Below are 13,961 nucleotides of genomic sequence, written 5' to 3' on the forward strand. Positions count from 1 at the left end.
CTATCCTTTATAGAGAGCCACACTTTCTCCTGAAGTAAGAAAATTTTAAAAACCATATCAACAAAACAAAACATCAACTGGTCTATATTTATCTAACTCAGAGTTCTTCTAGTTTAAATGAACTCAAAATTTTATTATGAGGTTTTTGTCTTTTGGGGTGGGGCACTGCTGGGGATTGAACCCAGGGTCTCAGATATGCTAGGCAGGCACTCTACCATTGGGCTACATCCCCAGACCTTTCAATTTTGTTTTAACATGATATCTTGCCAAGTTACCTAGGTTGGCCACAAATTCAATCCCTCTGCTTAACTTCCTAAGTAGCTGGGATTACAAGTGTGTGTGATCATGCCTACCTGGCTTAGACTGTCTTTATGACAAAAGCTTATTTAAATCTACATGCAGAAGATGCACACCATATATCATATACAAAAATTAACTCAAAATGGATCAAAGACCAAAACTTAAGATCTAAAGCTTTAACATTCTTAGAAGAAAAATTAAGGGGAAAGACTTATGACATGGAATTCAGCAATGATTTCTTGGACATGATACCAAAATTATAAGCAACAAAAGGAAAACAGGCCCAGTGGTACATGCCTAATCCCAGCAACAGAGGAGTCTAAGGCAGGAGGATCACAAGTTCAAGTTCAGTCTCAGTCTTAGCAAGAATGTCTCTTTTTTTAATAAATAAAGGCCTAGGGATGTAACTGTGGTAGAGTGCTCCTGGGTTTAATCCCTAGTACTCCAATAAATAAATCAGGAAGGAAAGAAGGGAAGGAGAAAGGGAGGATGAAAAGGGGAAAAATAGATAAATTGAACTTCATCAAAATTAAAATCTTTTGGGCATCAAAAAGTCAACAAGAGATCAAGGACCTAAAGGTAAAATCTGAAACTATGAAACTATTAGAAGAAAACAGAAAAAAACTTTAGTTGTTGGTTTAGGCAAAGATTTCTTAGATAATTAGACCCTCAAAACACAGGCAAACAAAGCAAAATTAGACAAACAGAATACCAAACTAAGAAGTTTATGCAGAGCAAAGGAAATGACCAACAGAGTGAAGAGAAAATCTGAAGAATGGGAGAAAGTATTTTCAAACTATCCTTCTGACAAGTGACAAGTAATATACAGAATATATGAGGAATTCAAACACTCAACAGTAAAAAACAAAACTGAAAAAGAACAACAACAAAAAAAACACGGCTGGGATTGTGGCTCAGTGGAAGAGCACTTGCCTGGTATGTGTGAGGCACTGGGTTTGATCCTCAGCACCACATAAAAATAAATAAACAAAACATAGGTATTGTGTCCATCTACAACTAAAAAATAGTTTTTAAAAAATCCAACCAAATAATACAGTTAAAAATGGATAAAAGGATCTAAACATATATTCCTCAAGACAACTTACACTCAGTCAATAAGTATATAAAAAAAGTTCAACACTATTAATCATAGAGAAATACAAATTAAAAACAATGCAAATCAACTCACTCAATTAGAATGACTGCTAACAAAGAGACAAAAAAACTGGTGGTGAGGATATAGAGAAAGGGGAACTCATAACTGCTGATGGGAATATAAGTCAGTATAGCCATTATGGGAAATAGAACGAAGGTTTCTCGAAAAACTGAAAACAGAACTACCATATGATCCAGTAATCCCACTACTAGGAAAAAAAAAAATCAAAAGAAATTAAATCATTACATCAAAGAAACATTTGCACACCCATGTTTATTATAGCACTATTCATAATAATAAAGATTTGGAATCAACAGAGTATCCATTGATAAATGGATAAAATCAATGTGGTGTGTGTGTGAGTGTATGTATGTGTGTGTGTATACACACACACACACACACACACACACATACACAAAGTGGAATAGTATTCAGTCATAAAAAAGTCTTAAATCCTTTTATTTGCAGAAACATGGAGGACATTCTGTTAAATGAAATAGCTAAACACAGAAAGACAAACACCACGTTTTCACTCATTTGTGAAAATTTTAAATGTTGATCATAAGTACAGCAAATAGTGGTCATGAGAGGTTGGATAATGGGTATCAAAAATACTAGGAGATAGGAGGAATTGGTTCCAATATTCTATAACATATTGGGGGTAATTACTGTCTACAGCAATTTATTTTATATTTTAAAATAATCAAAGAAAAAATGGTTCCAATGGAAATGATAGTATTTCAAGAAATGGAAATACTAATTACCCTGATTTGATCATTACACTGTATACATGTATCAAATTATCATATTGCATCCCCTAAGTAAGTATGTCACTAAAAAACCAACCTATCAATGAAGTAAAAGATAACCAATGGAATGGGAGAAAATATCTGCAAATTACATATTTCATAAGGTACTACTCTTCAGAATATATAAAGGACTAGTATAAGTCAACAACAAAAAACTAATTTAGAATGGACATATATGTAAACAGACATTTCTCCAAAGACATACAAATGGTCAATAAGCACTTGAAAAGATGTTCAACATCACTAATAAATAAGACAATACAGGGCTGTGGGTATAGATCAAAGGTAGAGTGCTGGTATAGCATGCATGAGACCCTGTGTTCAATCCTCAGCACTAAAAAAAAAAGAAAATGCAAATCAAAACCACAGTGAAATACAGCTTCACTTTCATTAGGATGATTATTATCCAAAAATTTTTAAAAAGAAAGAAAACAACAAGCGTTGGAGAGAATGTGGATAAATTAGAGCCCCAGTACTACCGGGAGAAACATAAAACGCTCTAGTACCTATGGAAAACCCTGGGTTGTTCCTTAAAAATAAAATTAAAATTATAAATAAAAAAAATTATTATCAAAAATAAAAATAAAATTTTATTTTATTTTAAAAAGTAAAAATAAAATTATCATATGATCCAGCAATTTTACTTCTGGGGTATATACCCAAAAGAATTAAAAGAAAGAATTTAAACAGATTACTTGTATACCCATACTCATAGCAACAATATTCTTAATAGCCAAAAAGTGGAAACAAACCAAACATCCGTCAAAAGATGAATGGCTAAACAAATTGTGACATATACTTATAATGAAATACTGTTCAGCCTTAAAAAGGAATAAAATTCTGATACCATGCTACAACATAATGAATCTTGAGATAAAGTGAACCTTAAGGCTAAGTGTAATAAGCTAGTCCCAAAAGGACAAACATATTATTACACTTACACAGGTACCTAGAATGCTGTCAAATTCATACAGAGAGCAGAATGGTGGCTGCCAGGGTCTGAGGGTAGGGAATAATGGGGGGGTTAGTGTTTTATGGGTACAGAGTTTCAGCTGGGGAAGTGGAGACATGATGATGGGTGTCTGATTATATGAATGTACTTTAATGCCATAGAATTATACACTTAAAAATAGCTAAAATGGCTGGGTGCAGTGGTGGACACCAGTAATTCCAGCAACTTGAGAGGCTGAGGCAGGAGAATCACAATTTCAAGATCAACCTCAGCAATTTAGTGAGGCCCTAAGCAACTTAATGAGACCCTGTCTCAAAATAAAAAATAAAAATGGCTGGGGATGTGGCTCAGGGGTTAAGAGCCCCTGGGTTCAATCCCTGGTACCCAAAAAATAGAGGTTAAAATGGCAAATTTGACACTGCCATCTTTTACTATAGTAAAAAAAGTAATGGGGTTCTTAAGAAAGTTTTATGAATTAATGACGAACATTAGCACTGTATCTGATTAATGCATATAATCTCACTTTGAATGTTTTGTTTTACTAAATAATGTTTTTACTAGGCTAGTGAATGTTATTACCTCCTGAATTTCTTTTTCTAGTAGCTCAACTCTTTCTCGAAGGTGTCTTCTTTCTGTGTCAATTGAGAGAAGTTCCAGTCGAACTGAGCTGCTCTCTCCTTCCGCTTGATGGGCTTTGACTTCCCAGTCTTCAGCACGGTTATGAAGCATCTGAAATCTGTCTAACAAATCTTGATTTTCTTGTTCCTGTTTTAAGTATAATTAAATTGTTTCTAAATTAGTTAACTGTCTCTCACTGGAACACTGTGTCATAAACACATATACACATTGGGAATTTTGTTCTAATTTTGGAAGCATCAGGTATCTATGCACTATACTACAATCTATGGGAAAATATAAAAAGGTAAGATCTTCTCAAATGTTTAATGTATAATAGTATGAACAAAATAGACAAACATGAAAAAGATTTTAATAAATCAGTGTGAAATCCAACGTTAACAATGTTTTTCACCTTAGCAGCCATTAAGCTCTCACATCGTGACACCTCAGTTATATAATTATGCACTCTACTCTTCATTTCTTCTTTTTCTTGTATTGCTGCTTCCAATTCCAATGCGATTGCCTATAAATCAGAAATAGAAGACAAATCTCAAGTGAACACGGTACCAAACAAGTTCTATTTATATTCATATAGTTCCTTTGGAATGAGGGAATAAGAAAGAATAGGGCAAAAGTAAAGTTTTTCCTATTATTGTCACATATATTTCCTGGCTGATCTTGGATACTGACTTTTTTTTTTTTTTAATTATTTTAGCTGTCAATAGACCTTTATTTAATTTATTTATATTTGGTGCTGAGAATCAAACCCAGTGCCTCACATGTGCTAGGCAAGAGCTCTATCACAGAGCTATAACCCCAGCCCAGATGTTGACTTCGTACACCAAATTTTACCACGCATATCCCATAACATTCCTGACTATGTAATTGGACTTTTACACTAAGGGCTAGTTATGGTTAGAGCTTGACCTTTTTAAGAAATTCATAATCCTTATATAGGAATACATGATTAATATAACTCCACATAATATATAACCACAATAATGGAATCCTAACTGGAATAAGTTATACTTATTCTATGTATGTATAATGTGTCAAAATACACTCTACTATCATGCATATCTAGAAAAAATAAAATATATCACAGTCCAACTTCAAAAAAACCCACAAATTTGTGTATTAGTAATATGCTTTATGAATAACACTGAAAGTAATTTTTAAAAAACAAAATACTTAAAACAGAAAATCATTAGTCATCTTGTATAATCCTTTAATAAACTAGCAATAATAAAAATGCTATCTCGAGGGCTGGAGTTGTGCTCAGCTGTAGAGCGCTTGCCTGGCATGTGTGACGCACTGGGTTTAATTCTCAGCACCACATATAAATAAATAAAATAAAGGTCCATGGACAACTAAAAAAAATTTTTTTAAAATGCTAACTCTCAGCACTTGACAGTTTAAAATACTCCTAGTTTATTTTTAATCTAATGAATTATTTTAATTAATTAAAAGAATTAAATAAACAGAGTCTCACTACATTGTTTAGGCTGGTGTTGAACTTTTAGGCTTAAGTGATTCTCTTGCCTCAGCCTCCTGATTAGTTGAGACTACAACAAGTGCCATCATGGCAGGGTAAACTAGATTTTTTAATAGCCAGATAGAAGACATTTTCCTTAAAGAATTACCTATGTTGCTTTACTACTTAGCAAACAAAAAATAGGTACTCTAAAACCATCAAAGTTTTTGCACTGGGTGTTCATACTTGGTTTTCTCTTGCCATTGTACTCAAATCATCTTGTAATCTTCTGTTTTCCTTAAAAGCTATTTCTCTAGCTCTTCCTACTTCATCAAGTTCTTTGTGAACTGCATCAAGCTGGCGCCGGAGGCTGTTTATCTCCCGGTCCCGATTAGTCAATGCTTCCTTTAGCTGGCTGTTAAATGAATGATGTGGAAATAATGAATCTTTTTAGAAAACTGCAGTTCATTTAAAAGAAAACTGCTGTAGTCTGAATTAAATATACTAAGAATATAGGAAATTAAAACTGCTGCATTAAGATACTAATTAATTAAGTAAAGCAGGTATTTTATTAGATCTCTACCAATCATTACCTGCAAATAAAGCCATAAAACAGATTTATTATTCCAAAAATAATAAACACAGTACCAAAATGTTTATCCAAGGTGTTAAGAACCAAACATAAGAGATTCAATTGGCAAATATTTATTAAATGTTTACTCTCCCACTATTATATAAAATGTAAAGGCAAGTAAAATAAATATAATGAGTGACTTATCTTTAAGCAGTTTAAAATCTTTCTGGGAGATCAGACATAAAATGTAAATTTTTTAACTGTTCAAGATAAATTTAGATGGAGGAAATTCAAAATTGATATTAAAGTAATCAAAATTTTAATGAGTAGAGGCTGAACAGGGTAATTACAGTAAAAATAGAGAGTTAAGTAGGAAATGTTAAAGAATAATTAATAAGACACAAATGTTTAGATATGGATGACAGAGGAAGAGATAATTGAAGAGGATAACATATTCTCAAGCAGGAGACTGAGAAAATGATGCCACTGGCAAAAATGGGAAAATTGAAAAAAGAAACTTATTGCTGATGCCTACTAAATAGATAAAACTACAGAAAATTTCTGAAAAAGCTGGATGCCATCTGATTTATTACTTACTTCATGGATAATTCGCACTCTGAGATAGTTATCTTCATCTGAGCAATAGCTTTCTCCTATAGAAATTATAAAAATATACAATATTTTAAATAATTCAAATAGAAATGTCTTAGCTAAATTCACACAATTTATCACATTTAGTTAAGTACACAGTTTGATTATATAAATTATGCATAAAGGAAAATTCCAAGTAAACATATTTCCATGTCTAAATTATACTTCACAATTGGCATGTTTCTTCCCACCCTAAGAACTTGAATGGTCTCTTTAAAAAGTTTGCTTTAATAATATCTGATAAAATCACATTCTAACAAAAGATAAAATTACATTTTGAAGACATAAATTATTGAGATAAAATGCCCTGGGTCTTGGGGTGATAAGACCTTTGTATCTGAAACAGAATAAAATAATCCTTCCTATTTAGATGTTGGAAAATATTTAATACTTATGTACTTTATTATCTAGGTTTTCTTGCAAGTCTGCAATCTTTTCTGTCTTCTCATCTACAGTCTCCTGAAGAATGTCCTTTTCTTTATCAATAACACCAATGGTCTTTTTCATTACATGAGCCTCCTCATCCTGTGAAGTCATCTTAAGGTTTAGTTCATCTACAAATGAAAAGAAATGTTTGTTAGACAAAGTAAATCAGGATTAGTAAAAACAAAATTTAAATCACTTACTTATTTTTTCCTCCAGTATTTTAATTTGTTCTTGGGCTGATTCAAGTTCACCTCTTTTTAGGGAAAGTCGGTGCTGATAGTCATCAAGTGACCGCTGTAGCTGCTCATTTACTATCCTAAAGAAGCAGTGGACAAAATCAAATGGTATTCTTTACCTCTCTTAGAATAATTTTTAAAAATGAGATGTCTTAAAAATAGTTTTTCTTATTTTTAAGTTTCTTTTATTTATTTTAAAGCTCTTCCAGTATAATCAACGGCCTTATATAATTGCATGCTATCCACCATTCTTCTCCAAATATAGTATAAAAATCAAATTAATTGTATACTCTTTCCTAGAGGTCTCTTGGTAGTTTTAAAGCTCTTCTCAGTTTCCTAATTATCAGCACCCTTTCCCTTAAAATCTATTTCCAATAGTGGAGGCAAAAAAAAGTGCTGTTCTTATAGTACGGCCTACCACTTCAGAGTACTCTCCATAAATCCTGACCTTCTTGACTAGTGTAAGCTTGTTATTTTGCATCTCCTTTTTGGATGGCTAGTCAATGGAGGTCATAGTAAACAGGAAAGGCAGGCATTCTTTTAGTGCGATAGGGATTTAAGACTAAAGATTGGTTTTAGGGAGCAAAAGAAAGGATGCCTGACAGGCTAAGCAGTTCACAATAAAGGCAATTTCAGGTGTCTATTACTGATCATTAAGATGATTTTTCAGAAATAATATCCCTAGAAACTCAACAGCAAAAATTTGCTCTCTCATCTTGGTGAGTCTCAGAATGCTCTTAGCCCTGGCCTGGGAGTCTTACTCTGCCTGGCTGGAAAGTCATGTCTTTTACCTCAGGGTGTTTGTCAGGAATAGGCATCTTTGGAGGATAAAACAGGGAAGAAGATACTAAGAGCTCCTTAGCTTAGAACTGCCCAATGGAGGAGGCTTGGATTGTACACAACTTGTAAAATGAGACATTTCTATAGAAATAAAGTATTTTACTGGCAACACTGAGAAGTATGCTGTAAAATAAAACAAATTACACTAACTTTTCTATTAGCAAGTTAATGATGATCAAGAAATAGGGAGGAGTCAGGAGAGGTGGTACATGCTTGTAATCAAAGCAGTTTGGGAGGCTGAGATAGGAGGATTGCCAGTTCAAAGTCAGCCTCAGCAACGGCAAGGTGCTGAGCAACGGCAAGGTGCTGAGCAACTCAGTGAGACCCGGTAACCTGCACCCCTGCACCTCCGCAAAAAAAAAAAAAAAAAAAAAAAAAAAAAAAAAAAAAAATAGGGATTCCGAGCTGGGACTAACTTCTTTAGAACAGCACAACCAAACCAAACCATGTCAGAAAGGTACTAGGTTCAAGCAATGTGACTTCATAACATTATAAAATTAGGTACAGGTGACTGCTACATATTCAAGCTGTTTCTCTAAGTCAAAGCTTTTTATTATATGGGATATAACAACAGAAAGTGACACTATCCAAGTTTTACAGAAACAACTAATAACTTGCTCAAGGTCACAAAGCTAGTAAAGGCAAATAAAAGATATAAATCTAGGCTAATCTAACCTGATATCAGTGTTCTTCTACTATATCATATGGCTTCCTATGCAGAATAAAGAAGACCAACATCCTCTACATGGAAAAACGAAGCCATACAAAGTCCTTTCAAAAATGAAATGGCCCCCAGAGTCCCATCCTTAATAAAGGATACCAAGTGAGTGACTGCACCTGAAATTCTAGGCAGAAATGTAATAATCTCTTTTCATGTAATTTTATAAGCAGGGTAATTTGCTGGTGAAAGTAGAGTTGATAAAGGAAATCAAGATAACATCTTGATTAGTATTCATATAGAGGAAGCCCTTGGGAGAGTCCTAAAAATAGCTTTGCTTTTTAATATTTTCATGTAGAAAGAAAAAGAGACAACTGAGAACCAGATCCTGGAAGTAACTTCTGACTAAACTTTACCAAGATAAATGTCTTCTTAATGAAAGAAGTGAGGCAGAAAGCATCTAAGGAAGAATACCTTAGTGACTGCTGTATTATTTGTTCATAATGGTGTTTGTTTTGCAGAAGTCTCTGATTATAGGCCAACACTCAATGAGAAAGATTATTACTAAGTATCATCTCTTGGTACACCAGAGAGGAAAGAGGGATTAACATTGTTTTTTCTTTTAGGCTTCTGCAAGGGGGTAATACAACTTATGGCCCTAGTTCCTTAGGTTATTTCCAATTCCAGCTACACAAACTCAGCTATCCCATTAAAGGTCATGCTTCTCTTTCTGTCTTGGTAGAATAAAACACTGAGAATGCTCAGAAGAGTTTTCTAGCATCCTAGATAATCTATGAGACTTCTTTTTCTTATCTAAAATGATTTTTAATTCCCTTAGGAAATAAGTACTTTTCAAAGGAGACCTGTTACATTTGGCTTTCCAAATGTATCTAAACAAATTCTAGTAAAACTGATATCTATTGGCAAAACCTTATCTCTGATTAGAGTTTATGGACCATTTTCAGGAAATCTGCTATACCATTTATTTGACTGAATAACTACACAACTTGTTATTTATTTTTGCAGTACTGGGGACTGAATCCATGGCATTGTACATGTAGGCAAGCACTCTACCACTAAGCTACAATTTCAGCCCTTTTTATTTTGAGATAGGGTCTTGCTAAGTTGTCAATATGACCTCGAATTTTGATCCTCTTACTTCGGCCTCTCATGTATATGCACCATCATGGCTAGCAACCTACAGATTTTGGCCATGCAAAGATAAAAAGCTAAGGTAAACTGAAAACAGCAGTATTTAGTTGTAAGGATCAAGAATATTTACCAAGACTTGAGAAAACTCAAGTTGTCTAACAAGGTTAGAAACAATTTATAATTGAGCAGGATTGACAAACTATAGTCTGCTATTTATTTTTGGAAGACCTGAGAGCTACAAGTGTTTTTTTTTTAAATGCTTAACTGATTGAGAATATTGACTTTCTATTTATGGAAAATTTGCTAACTCTGGCTCTAGAGCTTGGCTAGCATGTTCTGAGGATCCAGTAGGCATCTTTCCTGAGTACAGAAATGTTCCCTTATGAGAGCATCATGAAGTTTTGATTTGGGGTATAAAATACTACATCTCATTAAATGCTGCAATTTGAGGGGGACAGCAGTCATTTGTTTAACTTTGAAAAGTGGGAATGAATGAAACTTATTATTCGTTCATTCATTTAGTGGTACTGGGGACTGAACCCAGGGGTACTCTACCATTGAACTATGTTCCCAGCCTTTTTTATTTTTCATTTTAAGACACAATCTCATTAAGTTGTCCAGGTAATCCTTGCAATCCTTTTGCCTTAGCCTCCTAAGTAGCTGGGAGTATAGGGTTCACTACTATGCCCAGCTAAAAGCAGGATGCTACCCCAAGAGCTAGACAAAAGACATTTTATCTGGACAATTAAGAGACTGTGCCTGATGAAGAAAATCCTGTTTGGTGACACTGAAATTTGGTGAAAAAAAAAAAAAATGCCTAATGAAGGAAGGGAAAGAGAAGATAGCCTCATGAGCTGGATGGAAAGGAACATAGGCCTCATTTACCTGAGAATCAGACTCTTAAATGTGTTCATATCAAGGAAAAGAGAGGTATATGTGATTAAAAGAGCAGCAAGAAGTTGGGTGCAGTGGCACACACCTGTAATCCCAGCAGCTGAGGAGGCTGAGGCAGGAGGATTATGAGTTCAAAGCCAGCCTCTGCAAAAGCAAGGTGCTAAAAAACTCAAGTAAGACCCTGTCTCTAAATAAAATACTAAATAGGGCTAAGTGATCAAGTTCAATACCTGGTACTAAGGCCTGGGGTGGGGGGAGAGCAACAAGAGCACTCTTGCTCTATTAACCATATCAAAATTGGCATAAGGTTTAGATAATGAACCTTTGCTTTCATAGGTATTTTGATTTGTACTGAGTTCAGCTTTGGATTTGGAACCAAAAACTTGAACTTAATGGTTCTAATAATGCTTACTAATATGGAGAATGTAAATGTCACACTATCCTCAAAGGCAAGATGTCATAGTTTTCTGCCAAAGCAAAATGAAGTCATAAAATAATGTGATATACCCAGATTATATAAGGTAGAAAGAAAAATTCTCACAGTTCTCTCCTGTAGCACACTGACTGAATTATCCCTAAGTGAGGGAACAGACTGTGTCCAAGAAAAAAGGGTAATAGTCTAAGAACAAAAACTCCAAAGGAGATAATAGACTAGGGTATCCAAGAGAGGGCGCTGAAAGCTCTGCCCTCCTAAGCCTTCTGTGAGAAAAAAGGGGTGTAGCTACAATCAGAAGGAGAAGCAAAATGGACTAAGTGCTAGATCCAGCCAGCTGGATACAAGAATGAAAAGGGTATATTAATAACAGATAAAAACACAACACGGTATCTGTATTTTGGAGTTTAATACAGAAATGAACCAGAAGAGGAGCTGGGCCACTCAGCTGTCCTTCTCAGAATATAGGTAGTGCTTGCAAAAAGGGGAAAAAAGGAAAAAAGTAGTATTTACCTTAGAATCTAAAGTCAACCTTATAAAGAGAGCAGTCAAGCAGTAAAAGAGCAAAACTGCAGATGCTCTAACTAAGTGGCAAACAGTGTTCCTTTTCTGACCAGATAACCCAGCTCTTGGTCTGATTCTCTAAGCTATTTCATATATCAGAAAACTCTATGAACTATGGTCTCAGGTTTTTCTTTTCTTAATTATTCCTTTGATTTCATTTTTGCTCTGTTTATTCCACTATATACACCTGTTATTCTTGTTTTTTGTATATTGGATTTTTTTTTTTTTCCCCATCCCCTCAATCCTTTCTTTTTGTCCTGAGTTCTGGGTAAATTTCTTAAATCTGTTTTTTATTTTACCAACTAATTTTCTCCAACAATCTACTTTTCAGTAATCTTTCAGTTTTAACTTGTCGATCTTTTTTAAAATCATGACTACAATCCTTTCTGATCAAGTTGTTACTGGTTTACATCTGCAAAACTGATTTAGTTTTACAGAGGTAATGACTTGTTGGCATCTGAAAATCTGTTCCTGATCTGTATTACAGATGTAGTTTATAGAGAGATTTCCTCTGACTTTTCAGAGTAACGCCTCGCTGAACTTCAGAATCTTTTTACTTACGGCAGTAAACCCAGATAAAAAACTGAATTTGTTTGCTTTTTGTTTCCTCGAACCTTCTGTGTTAAAAATTGAGTCACTGCTGACTGACAACTCAATATTCTAAGCTATACATTCTGCATTACTGTATCTCCTTTTCATTCCCATATAAGTCATTCAGGTCTTTTGGTTTTATGTAAGAAATGTGTCCTAGATAACAGCCTCTGTTCTCCAAGTTCATGGCCACGTTTTGGTCCAGACCGCTGGTGTCCACTGTTTGCCATCAGTCTCTAAGACTTCAAATCCATGTTCCATATTTCTACTAGAGTTAGCTTTCTCAAAAGCAAGCTACTCACCATAAATCCTCCTTTGTTAAAAATGTCTGCTTTTTAATCAGAAAGGGTCAAAAAAGGAGATAAATATTTGGACTTTACATTATTTTCCTGAAAGAGGCAAGAAAAATAAGAAAAATGGCAAAGGTAGCAAAAAATTCTATGCTTTTCAGCAATCCTACACTATGTAGTACAAAAATATCTGACATATCTGCTAGGAGGATTTTAAAAGGAGGCAGATTCAAAAACTTGTTTACAATCATAATAATCTGTGAACATTAAAAAAAATAAAGATACTGACCTGGATGCAGTGGCCCATGCCCCTAATCCCAGCAGCTTGGGAGGCTGAGACAGGATTGTTAAATTCCAGGCCAGCCTCAGCAATTTAGTGAGGCCATATGCAACTTAGTGAGATTCTATCTCAAATTAAAAAATAAAAAGAGCTGTAGATGTGGTTCAGTGGCCCTCAGAGGTTCAATTCCTGACACCAAAACCAAAAACCAAAAAAAGATACCTAAAACCTACCGAGATTTTCTCAGCAAATTTAAAGCCAGAGAGGTAAGCCCTAACTCCATCAAGTTTCTAGAGAACAGTGATTTAAATCCTGGTCTTTTTGACTCCCTGTGGCTGTGTTTGTACCAGGAACTGCCTGTGTAAAAGTGCAGGTCAAGATGGCCCAGCTGCTATGGTGCTACAGGCCTGGGGAAACTGTGCAAAGGCTGTGTTATCAGTTGGCACCTTGAGCTCAAGCACCAGTTCCCAGGGATAAGAGAATTTCAAGCAAAACAAGATAACCCTAATGTCTTGTCAGTCCTGCGTCCTTTAGATCGTCCGCTTTGTTAAAACTTTTCCATGACTAACCTCTTGATGATGAAACCTATATAATAAACATGCTAAGCTAGCTTTGGGTCACTGTTTCTCCATCAGAGAGCAGTGTCCCACTGGCCCCACCTTTTTCTAAGTGTGTCTGTTTGTCGTTTCTTCATCCCCCATTAATCCTACTTATCCATTGTCTTTCCCTAAATTAATGACCACGGCTGAGAACAAAAATTAGTGCCGTGACAGTTGGCACTTGAACACAGGCTGGACACAGGAACTTTTTCAATGGTCAGATGAGGGGATACTCCTAAGGCCACAGCAGTTAAAGAAAGGTGATAAGCAAGTTTATAGATGGGTCTACAACATGGAAGAGCAGGGATCCAAACAAAGGGATCTCTATGTTGCAATGCTTAAGACTATGCTTTCTTGGTTTATGCTAGATCTCTCTCTCTCTCTCTTAGGCTTACATTTAGAATGTAAATTGCAGAAACTGGTGTGAGACCAAAGGAAAAAAAAGTGTCACTTTTAAATTCAAG

At 34.8% G+C, this 13,961-nt stretch overlaps 1 protein-coding gene across 7 annotated transcripts in view; it reads right to left on the reverse strand.

Moving 5' to 3' along the window:
* The window catches only part of CEP135 (centrosomal protein 135), a 71,470-nt gene that overhangs the window by 15,489 nt on the left and 42,020 nt on the right, over positions 1-13,961 (reverse strand). For all 7 annotated transcript variants that reach the window (XM_079153747.1, XM_079153744.1, XM_079153746.1 and 4 more), the window contains 6 exons: positions 7,161-7,276; positions 6,934-7,088; positions 6,481-6,536; positions 5,556-5,724; positions 4,248-4,358; positions 3,797-3,982 (listed from right to left, as the gene is read on the reverse strand). In XM_079153747.1, the coding sequence (XP_079009873.1) occupies positions 3,797-3,982; positions 4,248-4,358; positions 5,556-5,724; positions 6,481-6,536; positions 6,934-7,088; positions 7,161-7,276 (793 nt within the window). The remainder of the gene's footprint in view (positions 1-3,796; positions 3,983-4,247; positions 4,359-5,555; positions 5,725-6,480; positions 6,537-6,933; positions 7,089-7,160; positions 7,277-13,961) is intronic.

Source organism: Sciurus vulgaris (genome assembly GCF_902686455.1).
Source record: "Sciurus vulgaris genome assembly, chromosome: 9".
NCBI lineage: Eukaryota > Metazoa > Chordata > Mammalia > Rodentia > Sciuridae > Sciurus > Sciurus vulgaris.